Raw genomic sequence first — 23,269 nt, 5'->3', positions numbered from 1 at the left:
AAATCGTGCACGATCGCAGCTTTCTCGGCATATCATCCGGATCACCACGATGTGACTGCCAAACCCTCACACCTTACGTTCCTGGTAGGGTGTCTAGCTCTAGTGTGCTCTACGTACTTGCACATTTTTTCAGTAACGCGCAAATATGTGTAATTTCTATAGTTGGTCCCATCCGTGTATAACTGAACTGATAGGTCTCGTGTCATTTACTCTTCACGCGTACCCGTCAAAAATGAATTCTTCACAGTACACAAAAAAATTCTTCATGCCGTTTGTGGGCCTTTTCCGTTTCTATATGTTTAGGCCCACCTCGGCGGAGGCCCACCCGTGAATCGTCAGGAGGACAAGGCTCATTGCTCAACCCGTAACTGAAAAAAGCCAACATCGGGATCCACTTTAGCTCGGAGGAGCTGATTCTTCCACTTTGAAAAAAAAACGTTTCAAAATGGCTTTTGTTAGAGTATCAACTCTGTATAGTTTGTTACGCAAGTGTAGATAGCAATCTCCTCAACCGATCATGTATATCTCTTGGTTTGGTAGGATTAGATTGTATTCTTGTGTACCAAGGCACCGTACTCGGGCCTATATATATTAACATGAGCTGAACGCCCCAATGTGTGGCGAATTCCCTCAATCTCTCTTGTTTACATGGTATCAGACGACTAGCTCCAAACCGATCTCAAGCCTAAACCCTAGCCCACCCGCCTCCCTCCCCAGCCGCCGCTCTCCGTCGCCTCCATGGGCGACACCAACGCCGCTCCCTCCATGGCCACGACGGGCGCCCTGACCTCGGGCACGGCGGGCTCCCTCGCTCTCGGCACCGCTCCCGCCCTCGCCGACCTGACGGCGCCGTCCTCCTCCAACTTGGCGATGGGCGTGGCCAGCGTCAAGACGCACGTGCCCGTCGTCCTCGACCTCGCCAAGTCCAACTATGCCAAGTGGCGCATGCTGCTCTCCGTCCTCCTCGGCAAGTACGAGCTCACCTCACATGTTGTTGTGCAGACCGCCGCCGCCGATCGCACCCCTGCATGGGCTCGTGAGGACTTCATCGTCCGCTCGTGGCTCTACGGCTCCATCAGCGAGGAGATCCTCGACATCATCATGGCGGAGAACCAGACCGCCTTCGACGCCTACGTGCTCATCCGCAACCTCTTCCTCGACAATCAGATGACCCGCGCCGTCCACCTTGAGGCCGAGTTCCGCGCGCCCGTCCAGGGCGACCTCTCCGTCACCGCCTACTGCCACCGCCTGAAGGCCCTCTCCGACGCTCTTCGCGACGTGGGCCAACCCGTCACCGACCAGACGTTGGTGCTCACCTATCTTCGCGGCCTCAACCCGCGCTTCTCCGACCTCACCACCCTCGTCACCATGCAGACGCCGCTGCCGTCTTTTCTGCAGACCCGCTCCATGCTGCTCCTCCGCGAGACGCAGCTCCACCACGCTGCGCCCGTCACCCAATAGACGGCCCTCTACGGCCAGGGCACCGGCTACGGCCAGGGCACCGGCAGCACTGGCTACGGCCAGGGAAACGGCAACGGCGGCCGCAACCGTGGCCGGCGGGGCAACCGCGGCAACGGCAACAACAACACCAGCGGGGGCCCTCGCCCCCCCGTCGGGCCCTGGGTCTACTTCAACCCTGCCACCGGCGCCATGCAGCCCGTGCAGCCCTCCTGGCGCCCCGCAGCTCCCCCTGGCGGTGGCCAGGGGCTCCTCGGCCCGCGCCCTGCCGCACCACCAGCTACGTCATCGCATCGCCCACAGACGTGGGTGCCGCCGGGCCAGCAGGCCTACACCACCATGATGGCTCCTCTGCACGGCCAGGCTTTCGGCACCAACCAGCCTCCCCCTGGCCCCGTCTACTATGGCGCCCCTGCTCACGCCACCGACGGCGCGCCGACCTGGGACTGCTCCGCCCTCATGGCGGCCCTGAACAACGCCGCCTCCTCGTCATCAGCCCCTGCTGCCGCTGGTGAATGGGTCATGGACTCGGGCGCCACCTCTCACATGGCCTCCAACCCCGGTATACTCTCCTCCCACACCCTACCCACCCAACCCTCCCATGTCACTGTCGGTAACGGTGTCTCCCTGCCTATCTCCCACACCGGCCACACCTCCCTCCCCCTCCCACCCTATTCTTTCTCCCTTAAACAAGTTCTTATTGTCCCACACATTATCAAAAACCTGTTATCTGTTCGTCAATTCACCATAGATAACCTTGTCTCTATTGAATTTGACCCGTTTGGTTTTTCTATCAAGGACCTTCGCACCAGGCGCGTGATAGCTCGATGCAATAGCACCGGCCCACTCTACACCGTCTCCGCCGCCTCACCGCCTTCCAGCCTCGGCCTCGTCGCCTCCACCAGCCATGAGCTTTGGCATCGACGTCTAGGGCATCCGGGTCGTGACACTATGTCACATTTATCTAGCAAATTTTCCCTTCAATGTAATAATGCAACACCTCCTGTGTGCCATGCGTGTCAGCTCGGCAAGCATGTTCGCCTGCCCTTTTCTAGGTCTAAAACTTTTTGCACCATGCCGTTTCAGTTAATTCATTGTGATTTGTGGACTTCTCCCATTCTTAGTGTCTCTGGCATTAAATACTACCTTGTCATTGTTGATGAATATTCTCATTTTATGTGGACGTTTCCCCTCCGCCACAAATCCGACACCGCCACCACTATTCTCAACTTCATCGCCTACGCCCAAACCCAATTCAACCTTCCCGTAGTTGCTATGCAAGCCGACAACGGAACCGAGTTCATCAACTCCACGATCACCACCTTTTTCTCCAGCCACGGCATCCACCTACGCCTCTCCTGCCCCTACACATCCCAGCAAAACGGCAAGGCCGAGCGCGCTCTACGCACACTCAACAACATCACCCAAACCCTCCTCTTCCAAGCCAATATGCCAGCCTCCTACTGGGCTGAAGCTCTCTCCGCTGCCACTCACCTAATCAACCTTCGCCCCTCCCAGTCCATCGACTTCTGTGTCCCTTATGAGCGCCTCTACCGCTCTCCAGCCGACTACAGCACCCTTCGCGTCTTCGGATGCCTCTGTTACCCCAACCTATCTGCCACCGCCCCTCACAAGCTCTCCCCGCGCTCCACAGCTTGTGTTTTCCTCGGTTACCCCTCCTCCCATTGCGGCTATCGCTGCCTCGACATGGCCACCCGTCGTGTCATCACTTCTCGTCACGTCGTGTTTGACGAGTGCACCTTTCCGTTTGCTGCCAGTCTACCTACACCACCGACGTCTCCCTCGGACTCCCTCGACTTCCTTCTCGACCTCGCAGCAACCGACTCCCGTCCACCTGTGCTCCCTCCCGCACCGCGCGCCGCGACCTCACCCGGGGCAGCCCCTCTCGCTGCCCCCAGCTCTCCTGTGACGCGCGACCCTGCCAGGGCAGACCTCCCACCCGCGGCTCCCTCCCCTGCTGCCCCACCTACCCCTGTCGCTCCTACACCAGACCCCTCGACCACAGCAGCACCTGCCGCAACACCACCTCCCCCTCCAGCCGACAATACCCACCCCATGACCACCCGTGCCAAACGTGGTATCCACGTTCCTCCCCGTGAGCGCCTAAACCTCTCCGCCATCGAGTCAGCCATCTCCCCCATTCCCAAAACCTGCCGCACCGCTCTCCATGACCCTCACTGGCGCGCAGCTATGACTGACGAGTTTTACGCCCTCATGCAGAACCGCACATGGACTCTTGTTCCATGCCCGGCTGGTGCTAATGTTGTTTCAAGAAAATGTCTGTTCAAACACAAGTTTGGCTCTGATGGTGGTCTCGCTCGATACAAGGCAAGATGGGTTGTCCGTGGATTCTCGCAGCAGCCCGGCGTCGACTTTGATGAGACTTTCAGTCCCGTCGTCAAGCCGGCCACTATCAGGATCGTCCTCAGCATCGCCACCTCTCGCGCGTGGCCCGTACACCAGCTGGACGTCAAGAATGCCTTCCTCCATGGCAATCTTGACGAGGAGGTCTACTGTGTTCAAACCCCCGGCTTCATCGACCCGGCTCATCCTCACCACGTTTGTCGGCTCCACAAGTCACTCTACGGCCTCAAGCAGGCCCCTCGCGCGTGGTACCAGCTGTTCGCTCACTACGCCCACCGACTCGTCTTCGTCGCCTCGCAGTCGGATGTGTCCCTCTTCGTTCTCCGTCAGGGCACCGAGGTGGCCTATCTCCTGCTGTACGTCGATGACATCATCCTTACTGCATCGACATCGCGGCTCCTCCAGCACATCACCGGGCTCCTCCATCGCGAGTTCTCCATGACGGACCTCGGGGCTCTCTCCTACTTCCTCGGGGTCTCCATCACGCGATCCTCCACCGGCATGCATCTCTCCCAGCGCCAGTATGCCCTCGACCTACTGCAGCGCGCCGGGATGCTCGACTGCAATCCTTCTGTCACTCCTATTGACACTCGTTGCAAGCTCTCCGCTGAAGATGGCCCCCTTCTTCCTGACCCGACGGAGTACCGCAGCTTTGCCAGGGCCCTGCAGTATCTGACGCTCACCCGCCCGGATATTGCTCATGCAGTGCAGCAAGCCTGCCTCTACATGCATGCGCCACGCGAGCCACATCTCCTCCTCGTCAAACGGATCCTTCGCTACATCCGTGGGTCTCTCGACTATGGTCTTCAGCTCCATGCGACGCCCTCCACCACTCTCACTGCCTACTCCGATGCCGATTGGGCAGGTTGCCCCGACACTCGCCGATCTACATCTGGGTACTGCATTTACCTTGGTGACAACCTCGTGTCATGGTCATCTAAGCGGCAAGCCACTGTTTCTCGCTCCAGTGCTGAGGCGGAATACAGGGCTGTCGCTCACGCCGTCGCCGAGTGTTGCTGGACGCGTCAGCTTCTCCAGGAGCTTCATCAACCCCTCCGCGCCGCTACTATTGTCTTCTGTGACAATGTCAGTGCGGTCTACATGGCCTCGAACCCTGTTGAGCACAGCCGTACGAAGCATATCGAGATTGACATCCACTTCGTCCGGGAGAAGGTGTCTCTCGGCCAGATACGGGTTCTTCATGTGCCCTCCTCGCAGCAGTTTGCGGACATTATGACCAAAGGGCTTCCCTCGCAGCTCTTCTTGGACTTTCGGTACAGTTTGTGTGTTCGTTCGCCCGACGCACAAACTGCGGGGGGATGTTAGAGTATCAACTCTGTATAGTTTGTTACGCAAGTGTAGATAGCAATCTCCTCAACCGATCATGTATATCTCTTGGTTTGGTAGGATTAGATTGTATTCTTGTGTACCAAGGCACCGTACTCGGGCCTATATATATTAACATGAGCTGAACGTCCCAATGTGTGGCGAATTCCCTCAATCTCTCTTGTTTACAGCTTTTTTTTTTTTTTGCTAGCCTACGACACTACATATATCTTTTCTTAAAAGAATATTTCAAAACATGTAAAAGACACAAACATTTACATACTTAAAAACAAATTCTTTAGAAATGTATTAAGCATTTTCAAATGTTTTTTTTTGCTAACGTGAGCATATGCTCCTAGCGTCGCATACGTTTTTCTTTGCCGCAACTGTCGACTCTCACTAGCGAGTGCGTCATTTTGGAGTACGGACTACATGGAGCCTGCTTTTCGAATCTTTTTAGAATCAACGTTTTGAAGTTTCAAAAAATCCAGAAACAAAATCTTAGATGTAGATAATGATGATTTCTATCTGTGCCCCAAAAAAATACCAATGCGAAATATTTTGTATTCTAGGCTGTGTAAAAATTACAAATTTTAGATCTAAGGTACTGAACAATAAAGAAAAATAAAAAATCATGAGATTTACCAGTATTTGTAATTTTGTGTTGGCCAGAATTAAACTATATCGTGTTGAGATTTTGCAGGTTTGTAGAATCAAATTTTCTCAACTAAAATGGGTTTCTTTCACTTTTTTTTGCACTGCTCGCCTATAAGGTCAAGATTTCGATAGGTTTTGTACGTTGCCTTAAGGAATCAATGTTGTTTCCATAAGATCCCTTGACATCAATATGTAACCACTGCATACGTGAAGTATGGATAAACATGCCATCTCTACCAAAAAAAAAAAAGTAACGCCCAGTAGATGTCCTCATGCAAACATCAAATAAAACAAGAGTATCTGGTCCGCTTTTCATACTGATTTGTCAAGTCTACTGCATCTCTTTCTTTCTTTTTTCCACGTTACCCACCACAGTAGAATCGATTTCTATTAAAAGGCATAACGGAAGTAACGCTGCATCTCTTTCTTGTGACACATGTTCTACTTACTAACTCCTGGTCAGTTGACAGCTTTGTTAATTCAAAACTGGGCTCATCGAGCCTTCTATTTTTTTTTAAAGCAGAATCTTAATTCAGTCAACGAAATAGTCACAAGAATTGAACCAAAAACATGTAAATACTGAAGTTTGCTATCTTTCCTCTATTTATACCTGGGGGTCTTACATCGAATGTTGCAAATGGTTCCAGTTGTTTGTGAGCCATCTATTAAAGCGTTGTATGTGTTGTTGTCGCCTGTTGGGTTGTTTTTTTCTGAGCTGACTGCCTGCTGGGTGGCTTGTTAGCAGAGAAGTGGTAAGCCATGAGGCAGGAAACAGAAAGGGCTAGAAGCAGCAATAAAGCTAGGGGAGTGAAAAGCTAAGAGGCAACATCAATAAATAAAAGTCTAATTAGAGACCCAGACCAGTCAGTAACAACATATGATTTGTGGTTCAACATACAGTGCATAACAGTAGAGGGCACATACCAGTATTACATCCCTGAACTGTACAGATAAAATCCAATCTAGAAACTTATTACGGACCAAGTTACCTTCACACCTAACTTAACGGCACCCCAATCAAATACATCACTCTGGGAACCACTGAGGGATGGAGTAAATTTCTTAACAAGGGTATCCACACCTTCAGGTTCAGCTGAAATAAACAGCACCTCATCCACACAGACAGCTAGGACACGACGCAACAGTTCGATAACTCGACTACCATCAGAAGAGGTCACCGCACCACAAGCTCTGCTATCATGAAGCAACATCCTATCATGAATTCTTGTGGTGTGAGCTGTGATTTTACCCTTGAAATCTCCCTTGAGAACTTGAAATTCCACAGTAGCCTCCGTTGCTTCTTTAACTAGTGCATATCTCACCTCCACGGTGCTGAGGCTGCTCTCAAGGGTGCAGCACTGAACCTCAGTCGTGGGCACCCGAGGAGCCACTCGGCCATCAATGTCAAGCAATCCTATGCTAAGTTGTTTATCCTTCCCTTGGCCAAGCTTCATCTTAAGATCGACCTCAATATAAATATAGTCCGTTAGGACAAGTCCTCGACTTGGGCCAGTTAAGATCAATGATTGATCCTATGAAAATAATACATAATAGATTAGTGGTGAGCAAGAATACTGCTGCAATGACAGTAAGAAGCAGCTACTGTGATCTGCTAGCTAGGTGAGACATATTGTGTATATCATGTTCTAGACTATAGCCAAATAACCAAACAATATAATCTATTCCTACCAAACATCAATCTTGCCAATTTTTCACACACTGCCAAGTGGCAACACATATGATGTGCACAAGCATCATTTTTTACTTACATTTTATCTCAATAATAATTAGTGCTAATGATTCATCTGAAGTTAAAATGTGTTCCACAGACTATAAAAACACATGCACATGTCTACTAGCAAGCAAACTGAGCACATTGTTGAGCAAACTGCCAATCGGAGGCTTTTGAGAAAATGTTGTACCTCTGAATTAATGAGCTCAGAATCCCTTCTGGTCGGGCGGTAGAAGAGATAAATGCACTTCTTGTCGAGGTTGTCTCTAAGAATAATATTGCCATATACATTAAGCGGGAAGCCTTTGTCTGAGGAAACTATCTTGACCGATAATACATTTATAGAATTAAAATATGCACGATCGTGTATCTGCTTGCCAGTGTTTCTCATGGCAAGTATAGGCGCTGCGGAAACAAAAGCAGAACAACATCATTCATATGATTTTGGGAGAATAAACAGAAAGGATCACAACAAGGTCAAAGAAAAATTAAAATGTCCATGTATAAAAAATTGAAGACGGGCACTACCGCAGGAAAAGCAAAAGCATCAGCATTCAAATTATTTTGGGAGAATGAACGTACAAGGGGAAACAAGGTAAGTGCAAAATTAAAATGCTCTTCTATACAAAGTTCTGTTGAGAGGAGAATTGGTTATTTATCCAAAACTTCACCATCCTTGGATCATCTACCCAAAGTTCACTAAACATTGGCAAAATACTAGCAAGGACTTAAAAGCAAAATAAGAATTACACCACGACCCTAACTAGAGCTGGTCACGAGAGGTGGTCACGAAGCACAAGGATAGGATCTATTAGATGGAAACCCACCAGTTCAGCATACGTGCGCTTTGAGTCAGCGCCGTTCCCGGCGACAGACCAATCACCTCGGCGCCAAGAGACGCCTCGCAGCTTTACCAACACCGTCCAAGCTTCATCAACATTGTCCGACCGCGATCGCTGCCGTTGTCGCCGTCCGCATGTACGTCTCGGCGCTCTGCGCCTTGATCGTACTTCCCGGCTCCATGCGCCTGTATGTCTTTGATTCCATCTTAATTCTGCTATTTCTAATGTTGTTGTACTGCCGGACTAGCGCCTTTGAAAATTCGTTGGTCAGTATAGGGCGAGTCTGACACTTGATTAGTATTCTTCAGCCAGAGATAGTCGATGAACTAATTCATATTGCTTTGGAGCCTCATGGAAGCCATATACTTGCTTGTGATTAGCTTGCTTGTGATTAGCTGTAGCAAACCCATGGAAATTTGCATGCTTGCATATAAATGCAAGCCCACGCGTGCATGCACATTTGCACGTACATAAAGATCTAATTTGGGACTTTGTTTTTTATTAATATATAAATGGATCGTATGTACTAAAACAACAGTTAGTAGAGGTGAGATGCAACAATTTGTTCTTAAAAAAAAAAACTTTTGTGTTGTGTAGGACATGTCAGACACTAACGACAATGTTGGAGATAGTGATGCTAATGCATCGACAACAGGCTTTGGGACTGTGGACTGGTCAAGTCTTGTCATTGAACAAAATGATGCTGTTGGATTTAATTCTGTTCGCTTTTCTTGGTTTGAGGGACGAGGATGAGCAACCAATGCAAGCAACTTCGTTGAATGATACAAGTGTTGATGGCACTAATATTGATGTTGCAGGCAACACGAATTATGAAGATGTTGACACGGAAGGTGCAGCCATCCCAATTGACGATCATGTATCTGAGGAGGAGAACATCGATTATGACATGGATAACCCAAATATGGAGGAAGGCAGCAAGTTCCCTTCCATGGAGATATTTAGAGTGGCAACACCTTCCCTTCCATGGAGTTTGACATAGGGACTCTAAGATCTGAACTGGGTAGGTTTGAGGGTAGTTGTTAAGCTGAAAGATGCAAGTGGAAGATTAAGGCTAAAAAGGTGCAACACGAGGGTGCTATCATGGTACTGAACCAACATCTGACTAATGTTCTTTTTAATTGATCTCTTTATTTATCATATGTTATTACTTGTAGTGATTCTCTTATTATTTACATGTACTTCTAGTTGCAAGTGACTAATGTAGGGCCTGAACACTATTGTCTTACTAGCAGCAGGAAACCATCTAGTATGGCATCTCAGAGTTGGATCGCTGATAGGGCACTGCCTATATTGAGGAAGAAGCCTGAAACGACTGCCGCGGAACTGCAGGAGAAATTGGAATAGAACTTCGGTATCATACTTAATTATTGGACAGTACGGAAGGCGAGAGAAAGAGCAATGACTAACCTCTATGGTACATGGGAAGAAAGCTTTCAATCACTTTATAGCTTGAAGGCTGAGACTGAGCTAAGGTCTCCAGGGAGTGTTGTTGAGATTGACACTAAAGATGTCGATGGAGAAGTACACTTCAGTAGATTGTTTATTGCAATCAAGCCTTGCATTGATGGATTTTTGAGTGGTTGCAGACCATACATAAGCATAGATTCGACACATTTAAATGGCAAGTGGAATGGGAAACTAGCCGTGGCTACAACTTTGGATGGACACAATTGGATGTTTCTAATAGTTGATACGAAAACTACTGAAACTTGGACATGGTTTATGAGTCAGCTGAAGAGGGCAATAGGACCCCCCTCTATTGGCTGTGTGCACAGATGCTTGCAAGGGTTTGGAGAATGCACTCAAGGTTGTTTTCCCCAATGATGAGAAAAGAGAGTGTATTAAGCACCTTTTTTTTCGAAATGGGAGCATCGCCCCAGCCTCTGCATCCAAAGGATGCACACATCTTTTCTTTATTAAATTATTCGCAAAGCCTTACAAGGGAGATACAAAGATCAACTCGAAGCCACCTTTCCAGCGACAACTCGCTATATCTACAAGAGCGATGAAGGGGGTGACCATGAATAGGGCCATTACCCTGACAATACACCAATGCATATCATCTAAAACTGAATGCCTTCCCAAGCCGCTCATTGGCGGGCGGGTGAGAAGCACAACCAGTCAAGCGGACCCTAAGCGCACACCATTACACATGCCACAGAAATCACTACCGCCGTCTTCCTCGCACCCATCTTCAAGAGGGATCACCGCATTGACCTTGCCAGACCTGTCGTCGATGTCACCATGACGCCAAACAGCTCCACCATCTTGCACGCGTCCAGCAGTCCGCGCCCGTCTTCGATACCCTGCAGCTCCACGCCGTCGAGAATCATCGACGTCAACGTGGTAGATGAACACCACTCCACCAAGATCTACCTCCATCCAGCCACTGCTCCAAAAACGATGCCCCAAGAGGTAGAACGACGCAGAGACCCGGATCTAGGGTTTCCCCCCGAGCAGCACGAGTGAGTACCCGCAGACTGCGACAACGATGCATTCAAGAAGGAAGCGACGCTTAACGCCACCATCGCCCGCTAATCGTGGCACGGTTTTCACCGACAGCCGCGAGTCCCCAACTCGGCAAGAGCAAGCGGAGAGGCTAGCAAAGATGATGCCTTCCCAAGGGAACGACGCCAATAGCCGCCGCCATCATCCGCCAAGAACGATGTCAAGGCAAGTTTTCACCGGTGGCCCCTTCACCGCTAGCTTGTCGTCGACTAGATCTTCATCGCCGGAGTAGACGGATCTCGTGATCCGCCACCCCAGCAACCAGCCGACCTCCTCCGGCAAAGAAGGAAGCCACCACCGCCAAACCCGGATCAGATCCTGGGCGCCCTCTTTGACTCGGAGATAGCCAAGAGGAAACCCTGCAACCGCCGAGGTCAGCAGCACCGCCGCCCGCCGAGGCCCAAAGGGCTCGGGGCCAACGACCACCACGAACATCGCCGATGCGTTATCTCCCCAGTCGCCGCCATCTCGGATCGCTGCTGCTTGAAAGGAGTGGAGGGACGCCGCCGCACCCCGATCGGCAGGCTGAGAAGGCCGCCGCCGCCGCGCCGCAGGGGCTTTGCCCGGCGACGCTCCGGGCGACGGCGGCGGAGAGGAGACCGCGCAGAGGAGGGCTAGGGGAGGGAGGAAGGGGCGCGCCGGCGCGGAGCGGCGGCCAGCGCGCGGACGCGAGGGTTAGGGGATGCCTTCTAGAGCACCTAATACAAAATTTTGTTAAGAAATTCTGTGGTAAAGTATATAACCGCATGTGGCCAGCAGCTAGAACATATGAAAGAGAGATATTTGATCACCACATGGGCAAAATATTTGCAGCAAGCGTTAACGTAGCACCATACCTACTGGAGTACCATAATTTGCTATGGATGAGGTGTTTTTTTAGCTCTTGCAAATGAAATGTTCATTAATTAACTCTTGTTGCACACACTTAATTCATCTTGCTTTTTCAGGTGTGGGTTTAATCCAGATAACAAGTGTGACTCCATAACTAATAATCTTGCTGAGACATTTAACTCTTGGATTAGGGATATAAAGGATTTACCTATTGCACAACTAGCTAACAAGTTGAGGGGGGAAATTATGGTGCTTTTTAACAAGAGGACAGCAATGGGAGCAAGGTTGCAAGGTAAAATACTACCAGCTATAATACAAGAGTTGAATGTTCGTTCTAGAGGATTAAGCCATCTTAAGACGGGTGCATCTAGCGAGTGGAGTGCCGAGGTCAAAGATACTACAAAAAATGACCTTCGGCATGCAGTGAAGTGCCTTGCACATGACTGTACTTGTCTAGAATGGCAGCACATAGGCAAACCATGTCAACGTGCATTGGTTGTATTAGCTGCACAAAATATCAAATTGGAAGACTTTGTGCATAGCTACTATTCGGTGGCGAGATTCAGAGAAGCATGGGGAAATAGAACCACTAACAAGCAAGCCTCAGTGGCCTAGTGTTGATCCTGGATTTGTGTTGAAACACCAATATCCAAAAGAGGGAGAGGGAGACCTAGAAAACTGAGGATCAAGGCATGTACAGAAAGTGGTTATCAAGGAAAGAAAAAGCTTCAAATGGGAGGCAAGAACAGATGCAAATGATGTCAAGAGTTAGGACATAGGCAAGCTGGTTGCCCTTTACTTGGTACAAAGAAAAGGTACAACGCTCCAAGTAGGCATTTTGTGACATCTTATCCCACTTTTATAACTAATCTGTACATAGTCCTTCTACACCTATGAGGACGTATCTCCTGGTCAACCATCAATAAGCCCTGGACGTGTTACAAGAAGGTGATATTGAATTGCCAACTCATTTTTTCTGTAGCCTTTGCATTATTTGTGACATCTTCCTACATTTTTTAAGCCAATCCACTCTTTTTGGAGATGGGGGGTCCCAGCTAGCGTCCACAACATATCCAGCAAGGACTCCGACAAAAGCAAAGACACAAATTGCCAAGAAGATTACTCCTAGGAAGAAGAGGAGAATAAATTAAAACTCGTTATTCTTCGATCGTTTTGTGATGTGTGAGCTTGACTATATTTCAAATTTTCTTGTGATGTACACTCGTCGCATCTCTATTTTCTTTTTTGGTGAACTTGTTACTACAGAGTTTTCTATACATATATGCCTATGAATGCTATCCATGGTGAACACCTTCATTTGGTCGGATAAATTTAGTGCACATATTCTTCTTTATTGCAATGTTATCGATCAGCTTTTAAATCAAGCCAAGGATCGGTGGTCTCACTCTTCCTGTTGGTAAGATAGCTAGTCAATCATTAGTTGCTGACAACAGAATGCACGCTGGTACATGAGTTTTGTTAACAGGTGGATGCCATCCCAGAGACTGAACGCTTTGTGAACAGCTTCAGTTAGGGTCCTGCTCAATTCTTATTTTGCTTTCTAGTCCTTGCTGGGTGTTTTGCCAATGTACAGTGAACTTTTGGTAGATGATCCAAGGATGGTGAAGTTTTGGGTAAATAACAAATTCTCCCTTTGTTGAGAATGAGTGGTTCATGTACTCATAGGCTTATCTAACCCTGGAGACTAAGTTAGGCACATTAATTCAAATAAAACAGCTACTTGCGAAAAAATAGATATGAATTACCGTAGTTGATGTATTTGGTAGTTAGTGGATGAGGACTTGGGTTTTTGTTGCGGTGATGAGGACTTTGGTTAAGCAATGGGAGTATCATAGATATCAATTACACGCAGACTTGAAGATCAAACCAGACAAATAAATCGAGTTGCTCATTAAAATCGAATAAAGGGGATGCAGATGGTAATAATTGGACATACATATCTCGTTGAGGTTGAACTTGGAGAAATCCGCGAAGGGGAACCGGATGTACTCCACGCGCTTGGTCTTGGTATTGTACTGGCGGATCGAATTGACGACCTCTTCGTGTTTCTTTCGCCTCCAGACGGCCTCCTCCTTCAGCCGTTTCCTCTCCTCCGCCCGCCGCTTCTCCTCCTCCGCCTCTCGTGCCTTCTCCTCGGCCTCCCGCCGCCGCCTCTCAGCCGCCGCCGCCGCCGTCGCCGCAATCTCCGCGCACACCTCCTCTTTGCTATCATAGAACAAGGGCAGCACGCAGCGCATCTTCTCGTCGTCTTCGTCCTCCTCCGGATCTAAAGAGTTCTCTTGAAACGTCCTCTCCAACGCATCGAGCTCCTTCCTGGTAGCCATGGATGACCTGCCTGCAAGCCCACAGCCGTCGACGGTAACCCTAGTCCTGATTTCTTCGCGTTACAGTAGATTTATAACAACTCAGGAATCGGGATGGTGCCGCTCTGGACCGGGCCTTCTTACCGGTATATCAGAAAGGGCCGTGGCCCGTGGGTTGCCAGGCGTGAAACAGAGACAATCCTCAAAGGAAAAAACAATGCCTGTGTTTGGTTGGCGTCCTGGACACTGCACGCCTGGCCTGAAGCGTTCGTGGAGTCTCCCTGGTAGTGGTAGTAGTAGGCTAGATGTAAACGTCGGATGGATAGGATAATGCTATTTTCATATTCTTTACTGTGTTTTAAAAGTAGGTTTGGATTGTAGCGGATAATGATCCGATACGGATTCAAATGCAGATTGTGATATGGGACGAACTCGGATTGGTAGCGGATATTTATGCAAATATATAAAAATAAAATGAGAAGTACATTTATATTTCTTTTATGTAAAAAATGTGAGCACAAAACATGTAAGAATTGACTATAACCAAACTTGCACACTTGTTCATACAACATAGAAAGTAGCGTCCTAGTAGCATACATAGCCAAGTAGATGTACTAACTACTAGACCAAGATGCGCGCTTCGCCGCGCCGCCTTCATCTTATTTTGCCACGGCGTGGCCAACGTGATTGATTCACCAGTGTTTCTAGATGTGCCACTTCAGCAAGTAATCTGTTGTCCTTTCGTGATGTTTAGTCTTAGCAACATACACAATTCTTAATATTCCCCCTTTCGAAAAAAAAACACAATTCTTAATATGTATAACCATCAAACGTACAATCTTCAAGTAGTCACTTCATTGTATATTGTCACTCACTTACAGGGATGCGGTATATTCTATTTGTATACCAAACAATATATATTGACACTCACTTCCAAGGATGAAACACATTCTACATGTATCTCTACTACTTAAAACGAAGGAACATGTTCCCCCTTCTCCCCCTACTTTCGTCATCCTTTTGTCGTTCGTTTGGTCGTTCGCTTCATCGTTCCGCATGGGCTCAACTGGGCCGAAGCCCAACTACCAGGCCGTGAACTCGTGATGGAACCTGAACCCAGCACCCGAGACCCTCGCCCCTGAGCTCGTCATCCTCCCCTCGTGACAGAAACAGAAGAGTAGGGTTCCTCCCACACATCCTCCGCCGCCGTTGCACCTAGACCTGGCTGCTTCGGCCTCCGGCCTCCGCTCGCCCCTGGCCAGCCGACCGTCACCAAGTTGATCCCCGTCTCACCCCACATCTATCATCCCATGGAGAAGGGCTAGCCCGCGGCCATCCCCTGCACGTCTTTGGCCCATCAAGCGGAGCTCGAGATCGCCGGATGACGCTCCCTCCGCTGCGGCCTAGGACCAGCGATGCGACTCCAGCCCCTCACTGCCGCTCCCTCCGCCGGCCTCCTCAAGCCAGAGACCCCCCTACACCTCATCGGTCTGAATCCAGGTCGCCGGTCGCGATGTACCGCGCATCCTCGTGGGCGTCTTGACCAGGATTCATCCATGCACGGTATCCTGCATCATCTCCCATGCCGCGGCCGTGTGCACCGGTGTATCCCTCGGCACCCAGTCTCCTCGCGGAACTGAGAGGAGCATGTCAAGATATGGGCGGGTGCCAAGGTAGGCAGTCCCAACCTACTGCCATTTCACTAATACTGCATACTGTGGTGGGAGAGTTTTCATAATTCGTGAGATAGTAAGAAAGACAATGGAGAAAATCTGCAACATTTTTCTTCAAAAAAGGGAGAGACATACTTTTGTCTTGTGAAACTTGCACGTACAAGCAAGACTGCTAGACTGATGTCGGTAGCACTCACGCACATACAAGCTAGCTATATTGGTATATTGTCTAGATGTATAGAGCTAGCCTACAAGCACCTTACTATATCGGCCACATTGATGCAGTGAATATATGGTAAGTTAAGCTTCTGTAGCTCTCTGATTTTTTGTTTATACAATGCAGGTTCCATGGTTCAGAGCATGTACCTCTCCTCCACATGCGCCCCAGCTCACCACGAGTGGTCAACAGAAGCTGACGGGGTCGTGTATCACCCGGTAACATCATTCCTCTATTTCTCCTTCTCTTCCCAATGTTTGCTTTTTCCAGGATGTCCCATTGTTTTAAATTAGTATAAGTGTATAACTGGGCCAACCCTTGCGCAGTTAAGTCTGAAAAAATTGATTTATACTATGATTTTGGACACACAATTTTGTCAACCGTGGAAGTGCAAGAGCCGTTTGTTGTGTGACATAGCATTTTACATTTTGATCTTGCTCGGTTTTATAGAGTTAGAGACACCAATTTCGAAAAAGAAATGAGTATTGTGGTTTATTTATTCGTACATGGAGTGTATTCGCTCAACGTTGTTTTGTTTGTTGTTTCATACCTGCAGCTTACTTCCACATTGTACTAGAAAATTTTTGTATCAGCCGGAACTACTTAAGTTGATATATTCTAAAAGACTAAAAGTTCTACTTCAATTTATATTTTTGTTTGGTCTGAGATCTGAATTGTGTTTACCCTTTCAATGGAATATTTGATGTTTTGGTGTAATCAGTAAAGTGCTTGCTACATGAGAATCAATGATTTTGTCTTATGAAATAGACTTGTTGCACGGCCATTCATCTCAGGAAGGGGAAAGAAAATGGGGAACTTACACGAGTGTCAACTCTGAATTTTTGCTGAATATAGGTACTTGTCCCCGGAGCACGCATCGATAGGGAAGCTGATGGAGAAATTAATCGGATGTGTTCTCCTCTGGCACCGTGCCCTTGGAGCTCATCACCGGCCGGAAACCTGTGGACTGGTCCTGTCCCATCGATGATGAGAGCCTGGTGGAGTGGGTAATATGATATAGCAGTAGTGGCACTTTGTTATTTGTATCAGTAATTGTGACAGCATGATGTATCCAAATTCTTAACGCAGTCGAGGCCGCTGCTCACCCGCGCGGTTGATGAACATGACTTTGACGAGGTGGTGGGCCCTTTGCTCGCCGATAACTTTGCCGATGTGGAGATGTTCTGGCACTCGGCTGCAAGGAGACCCAAGATTGGGCAGGTACAGACTAAAACACCATAACAATCTGGCAACCGCAAATTTGCACGGTGCATATCTCACCATGGACCTTCTTCGACCATCTTTCAGGTTCGTAGGATTCTAGAGAGCCCAACCCTGAACGATGTGGACCTGACCAACGATGTGCAAACTGGGATGAACCAGATGTTCAACGTCACGGCGGACTCAGTCAAATTTAGAGGATGGCCTTCAACGGCACGGCATACTCAGTCAAATCTAGAGGATGGCCTTCAACGACCATGATTTCATATGTATTTCATGTTGAAGATTGGTAATGTATCAAATTAGTGCAGAAGCTCACCATGGACCATCCATGCCCGCCTCCTCCAGGTGATTCTCCATTGGATAACAAGTTCCTTCTTGATTTATTTGGCAGCTTCGGTGAACAGGTGTGGTTCATTTGACATCTAATAGAAACTCATTTTCAGCCCATTTGCAATAGAAGCAACGTGTGTGGAGGTTATGGTAGCGAGCCCTGCTGCTCCACATCAGCAATTTATTTCCAATTTCTTTTTTTCTGTTTTCTTTTCCCTGAAAAATCCCTATTCCCATGATAGAAACCCATTTACAACACATTTGCAATAGAAGCAGTCGTGTGTGCTATTATAAATCCTTCCAGCCCAATCAAGTTCTTACTATTCTCTTTCATGTGTAGGTTATATCTAAATTCGTTTAGACTTTATTCTCCAATGGCTCCTATGTTCTTATGATTAAATACATCACCTAATGTTTGCATTTCTTTGCTTGAGTGGAGATGAACTAATATGTGATGCCGGATTATTCCCACTATCTGCTCTGAAACAAAGAAAATCCTGAACAGAGCTTTTGGATCATGGACTTGTAGTATAACATAACTGGTATATGTAAAATCCATTGAACTTTTTTTCTTTAAGATTTGGAGATTCTAACTTAAATCCGTCCAGGTTATAACTCAAATAACCTATATGTTATCGCTGGTTATGGTAGCAAGCCCTGCAGCTGCAAACTTTGTTTATATTTGCAACCGTATAGATTTTCAATGTCCTGCTCTGTTTCTTCATTTTTTTTCCTTCCTATAATACCAATTGTTTGACTGAAGGGCAATCAATAGCTAATATATGTTCTGGCGGAGCTATGTGTAAGTCAGCCCCCCCTCCCCCCGCCCAATTTTTTTTAGCCAGAAATCACTTCATATTTGACAATTTTTGACTGAAATAGCCTAGAATTGGCCCATCCCCCCCCCCATTTGTGGCCCAAGACACCTCTTTAGCCCATTTGCCCCCCCCCCCCCCCCCAGCCATTCGGCCCAAGCTCCGCCACTACTATGAGGTCTTCTAAATTTGTTTTGTTTTATATTATTAATAGTTGTGATTAAATAAACCATTATAGGTAGTTAGTGTTTTTATTCTCTAATTTTTGGGTGCGTGTCATATTCAACAAACATGGCTTGTCATTTTCACCATGTGAAGCGATAATAACCTCAATGTGCACAGAAGGTTTGTTTTCTTTGTTCAAGAAAAACTCATGTTTCTTATTTAATTTATTCCTTACACGATGTCATGCAACCAATCAAGTTAAATCACATGGTATTTTTTTACCTTTCTATGATCTAATCTATTCAGACCCATTTAACAAATGCTTATTCAGAATAATGAGTTAACTTTGTGCACTGATAATCTACGCTTTCCACTACCATACAATTCTTGCCATTCGTAATATCTCTTTGTTGTCAACGGTTTCTATTGTCTGACATCCATTAAATGAAATGCTAACATGTTCGCAGGAAAAAAATTGTTGTCCAATACTTAACTTTCTAGCAAATAATCTCCATTCGATGTAGTAATGTTTCCAGCTAATGAGGAGCCCTGAGATTACGCAGCTGACGGAATCAACAAGGGTGCAACATTCGCCTCTACAACAACTTCTCCCAACAACCGCTTTGTCGTCCTTGCGCTATCATGCTCTGCGGCCCTCTGCTCCTTTGTTGAAGCTGAGCCTGATAGGAACTCAACAGGGATTTTGGATCAACGCGATATGCTATTTTGTGTTGAGTAGATGGAAGCTCCAAAGGATAATCTTGGATGCTCATACAAGCTTATTCTCCTTTGAAGTGCAATGTAATCTTGGATGCTCATACATGCTTATTCTATATAGGAAAGAACAAAGTGTATTGGAAAGACAGGCACTCTGTATTTTTTATTGACTTGCATTTTGTGTTATTGTTTGACATTGTTGTACTTTTTAGGGTCAGTTTAGTATCAACAAAATTATTCTTATTATTAACGTGTTTACACAAAAGTGTTGCTAACTGTTTTAAGCAAAAATGACTAACATGGTTGAAATTTGCTAGACTGCACACTATAGAAATGACGGATGTGTAAAAAGAGATAAAGAACACACATGGTTGGTCATTGGAGGGGTTAAGAGTGATTAGGAGGAAGGATAAAAATATCAAAGTATAGTGTTGGGTCGAATACTACAAATCATCGTATTTATATCATGTAGTAAAAAGAAACCACCTCTCTTTATATTTTGTTTTCCCGTGGCAACGCACGGGCATTTGTGCTAGTATAAAACAAAGGCATACGATGGGTGGAAACAATTCATCATTTGAAGATGCAAATCAGGAAATTGGTAATGAATTAAATACCATCATCCTGAACTATTTTTGTAAAGGAATTTGAACCTATTTTACTTACTGAGCTATGTAACGCATACGACAACCATAATTAGGTGAGGCACAATTTTCCATCACCTTCGGCTTTGAGGAGCTAGCACAGGTCTGGTGACAGGGCGATAAGGAATACACTTTATGAAGAACGAAAAGAACAATATCCGAAGTGACCAACATCCCAGATATCATAGACAATCTTTTGTTCAAGAAAACAACAATTACGGCCTCAATGTACTGTACTATTCATTAGCAGCTCAAAATAATGTAGCATTCATCAAGACAACAAATGTGACTCCATCTCCTAGTGCCATGAAAGAACATTTCTAGAATCAGACAATATTGTCATTGTCAACACCCGGATTTTTAATTCCAGATGCCTATTATGCCATACATCGCAATTCCAGGAAGATTGTTTTTGCGAGACATAACAGTTGATATCACAGAACATTATTTATTACAAACCATAATCGTCTTACAACAAGGGATCTCATGATCCAGTCTTACAACAACAGTTGATCTAAAGATCAAATACAAATCACATAGCGGAAGAAACGTAGTAGTGGTCCATCTATTCCACAGGCAACGCTTGACGTCGGGAGGTAGTCCTAGTTATCATAGACATCCTGCTGTCCATCCTCCTGGTACTGGTGCTCCTCTTCATAGTCTGGCCATTTGAATAGCCAGGGACAAAGCCATGAGTACTTTTAAAGTACTCGCAAACTACCACTAATAGAAGTACTAATAGCTCTAATCATGGTTCTAAGCTTCAAGGTTTATTTGCACAAAGCTAGTTTTATTTCATAAATACTTATTAGTCAAAAACTCCTTAGTTGTCTAAATTTACTCAAGTGGGAACATTAGTGTCATTCCCACAACTCTGTTGTGATCAAGTCAAATTCACCTTTCAAGTCACAAGTTATTTTTAGAAAACATCTGACAACGGAATAGTATGGCCATCCAACCGTCCATGACCGCGGACGCGGCTATTTGAATAGTTTAACACTCTGCAGAGGTTGTACACTTGTGCCACAACTTTTGATTACATCCGTCAGGGATAGCCCTGAATAATCATACTCAGTATGCGGATCATCAACCATTAACCTTGCACTTACATACCCTAGTATAGGCACCTCCCCTATGAGCTTGGCCTCCCAGCGATGACAATCCGTCATCCTGGGAACTGCACGGGGCTTGGGTAGGACATTCACCTCTATTTCACGTCATTTCACTTTTCACGGAGGCAGCCTCGGCATAACCCCTATGACGCTTGTTCAGAGGGAACCCATACTAAAATACATAAATTTCCAGTTAAGCCCTACCCATGATCAGGTATTGTGGGGGTACTCTAAAATTGGAATGGTATCGCATCCGAACCCAACCATCAGTTTTTGTCAAATTCACCTTGTCATTCACAAGTCATATTCACCTTCAAAACTTTCAGTAGAATGACTCATCATTCTAAGGTTTTCAAAGTCATTTGATTCACAAGTTCCCATCTAGAGTAGTCAATTTTAGTTTTAGCACTAGCAACTAGTCATGAGGGGTGCTAACTAAGCTTTAGCTTTCTAGGCTAAGTTTGATGCTCTTGTAGTACTCTACATTTAGACCAAAGTTAACTATAAAAATAAGCCTTGATAAACAAAGTGAAAGATTGCAAGATTAAAACTTGGGCTTGGACAAATCTTTAAACAAAAGAGTATTGCAAGGGTATCTTGCACTTTGCATTAGTAGAGCTTGTATTGGTAATAGCTTGCTCATGGTAATATCTTGTATTAGTAATAGCTTGCATTGGTAGTAGCTTGCATTGGTAATAGCTTGCTCATGGTAATATCTTGTATTAGTAATAGCTTGCTCATGGTAATATCTTGTATTAGTAATACCTTGCCTTGAGTGGTATAGTGATCAAAGTATTCTTCTTCTTCTTCGTAGACGTCTTCTTCCTCGTAGCACTCGGTACTAGCGTCTATAAATGAATACGAGGTACACAATCACCAAACAATACTTAAGTATTCTATTTACCACACAAGATGATCTATTATCATCACAATCATCACCCAACATAATACTAGGGTTTCCATTCATTTCTTTTGAAAAGTAATTTCCTCTCACTGAAAATTACTAAGATTTAATATCCTCAAATAATAAAATATGAGGACATGTAACTAAAGTCATCACCTCACATTAAATTACTTGGGAAAGTGATTTAAATGAGATGCTACACCTCATGGATTTTAAATACTATTTTTGGAAATAATTTAAATCGGCTAGAAATAGCCACATAGCCATTAGTTTACTCTAGCCCATGATCATGGTAAACACTAATGTCATATTTTTACATATTCATGTAGAGTGTTTGAAATGTGAATTTTGAGAGTTGGAATCAACTCAAAATAAATTATGGTTGATTTTTAATAAATGTTTGAAATTCAAAAAGGTACTTCTTGTTATTTTTACTGCAAGAGTTATACAATTCTTCTGAGGTTGAAACCAATTTAGTTGGCTAGATAATTCCATGGGCTTTCCAGAAATATTTAATTCATAAATTTTGGCTCAGTAGATATTTTCTATTGAATTTTGAATTGGGCAGCAGTATTACATTTCAGCTAAAAAGATTAAATTCGAATTTGAATCCGTGGGCTTGGCGGGAAAGCTAAACGGGCCAGGAGAGGAAAATGAAAAGGGCCGGCCCAGCAACGTGTCTCGCACGAGCGGGCGGCCTGACAATGGGTCCCACACGTCAGTGTGTCTTAAAACACCGAATCGGTACGCTAGCTGTGGACCGTAGGATTAGATCGTGATCTAACGGCCGATGCTCGTCGTCGTCGACGGCGAGCTCGAACCCTACTGGCGGTGAACCTAGGGAGTTGGAGGACCACCGGAGGTCCGGCGATGGTCGGCGTTGACGTAGATCGGCGTTGTCGACAACGGCGAGGCTCCTGGTACCGGCGGCAGCTCCTGGGGTGGCTCCAATCGTCGGCTCCTTCTACGACGGCTCCGGTGGTTCTCCGGCAAGCAATTGGGAGGCTACGGGCTAAATTGGGATGGGGCCTTGCTCGAGGAGGATCAGTGAGAGGAGGGGAAGAGAATGGTGTGAAGGAATTGAGCGGGGGAGTGCTCCTTTTATAGCGGACGAGGGGTGTTGCGGGTGGTCACGGTGGCGATCATGGAGGTGGCGTTCTGGGCTGCGAAGGGGCAAGGCGAGGACGCAGCGCTGTTCTCTACGTCATGGCGATCATCACGGTGCTCGTGGCGCAAAAAAATGGTGGTCAGGAGCAGTGGCAATCGTGATGCGTTCTGCGGTACCGTGGCGGTCGTCGGTGACAGGGCACGGGGGAGAGAGAGAGGTTGTCTGGCGCGTTCCTGGTGTCGTGGTGATGCTTAGAGCGGACGCAGGGGTCAAGGC

The 23,269-nt window shown here is 46.6% G+C and overlaps 1 protein-coding gene and 1 pseudogene across 1 annotated transcript; one reads left to right on the top strand and one right to left on the bottom strand.

The window, feature by feature from the left end:
* Positions 1-6,634: 6,634 nt before the first annotated feature.
* Positions 6,635-14,165, bottom strand: LOC127332885 (uncharacterized). The gene is made up of 3 exons (XM_051359215.2): positions 13,718-14,165; positions 7,749-7,963; positions 6,635-7,358 (listed from the first exon to the last, which is right to left on the bottom strand). The coding sequence occupies exons 1-3, from the start codon at positions 14,103-14,105 to the stop codon at positions 6,789-6,791; spliced, it is 1,173 nt and encodes a 390-aa protein (XP_051215175.1). The 5' UTR covers positions 14,106-14,165; the 3' UTR covers positions 6,635-6,788.
* A 1,334-nt stretch (positions 14,166-15,499) lies between these two features.
* On the top strand, positions 15,500-17,617 carry LOC127328629 (proline-rich receptor-like protein kinase PERK8; annotated as a pseudogene).
* The last annotated feature ends 5,652 nt before the right edge of the window (positions 17,618-23,269 follow it).

This window comes from Lolium perenne, chromosome 2 (genome assembly GCF_019359855.2).
Source record: "Lolium perenne isolate Kyuss_39 chromosome 2, Kyuss_2.0, whole genome shotgun sequence".
In the NCBI taxonomy this organism is placed as follows: Eukaryota; Viridiplantae; Streptophyta; class Magnoliopsida; order Poales; family Poaceae; genus Lolium; species Lolium perenne.
Note: the sequence above shows the minus strand (reverse complement) of the source record. Positions and strands in the feature narration are given on the sequence as shown.

Bases quoted from the DNA above. Each gene is read 5' to 3' on its own strand.
- LOC127332885 (XM_051359215.2), bottom strand. From the start codon at position 14,105: ATGGCTACCAGGAAGGAGCTCGATGCGTTGGAGAGGACGTTTCAAGAG. The intron at 7,964-13,717 runs GTATGTCCAATT...TTGTTTCCGCAG, and splicing joins GTTCAACCTCAACGAGATAT to CGCCTATACTTGCCATGAGA. The intron at 7,359-7,748 runs GTACAACATTTT...TTATTTTCATAG, and splicing joins CTGAGCTCATTAATTCAGAG to GATCAATCATTGATCTTAAC.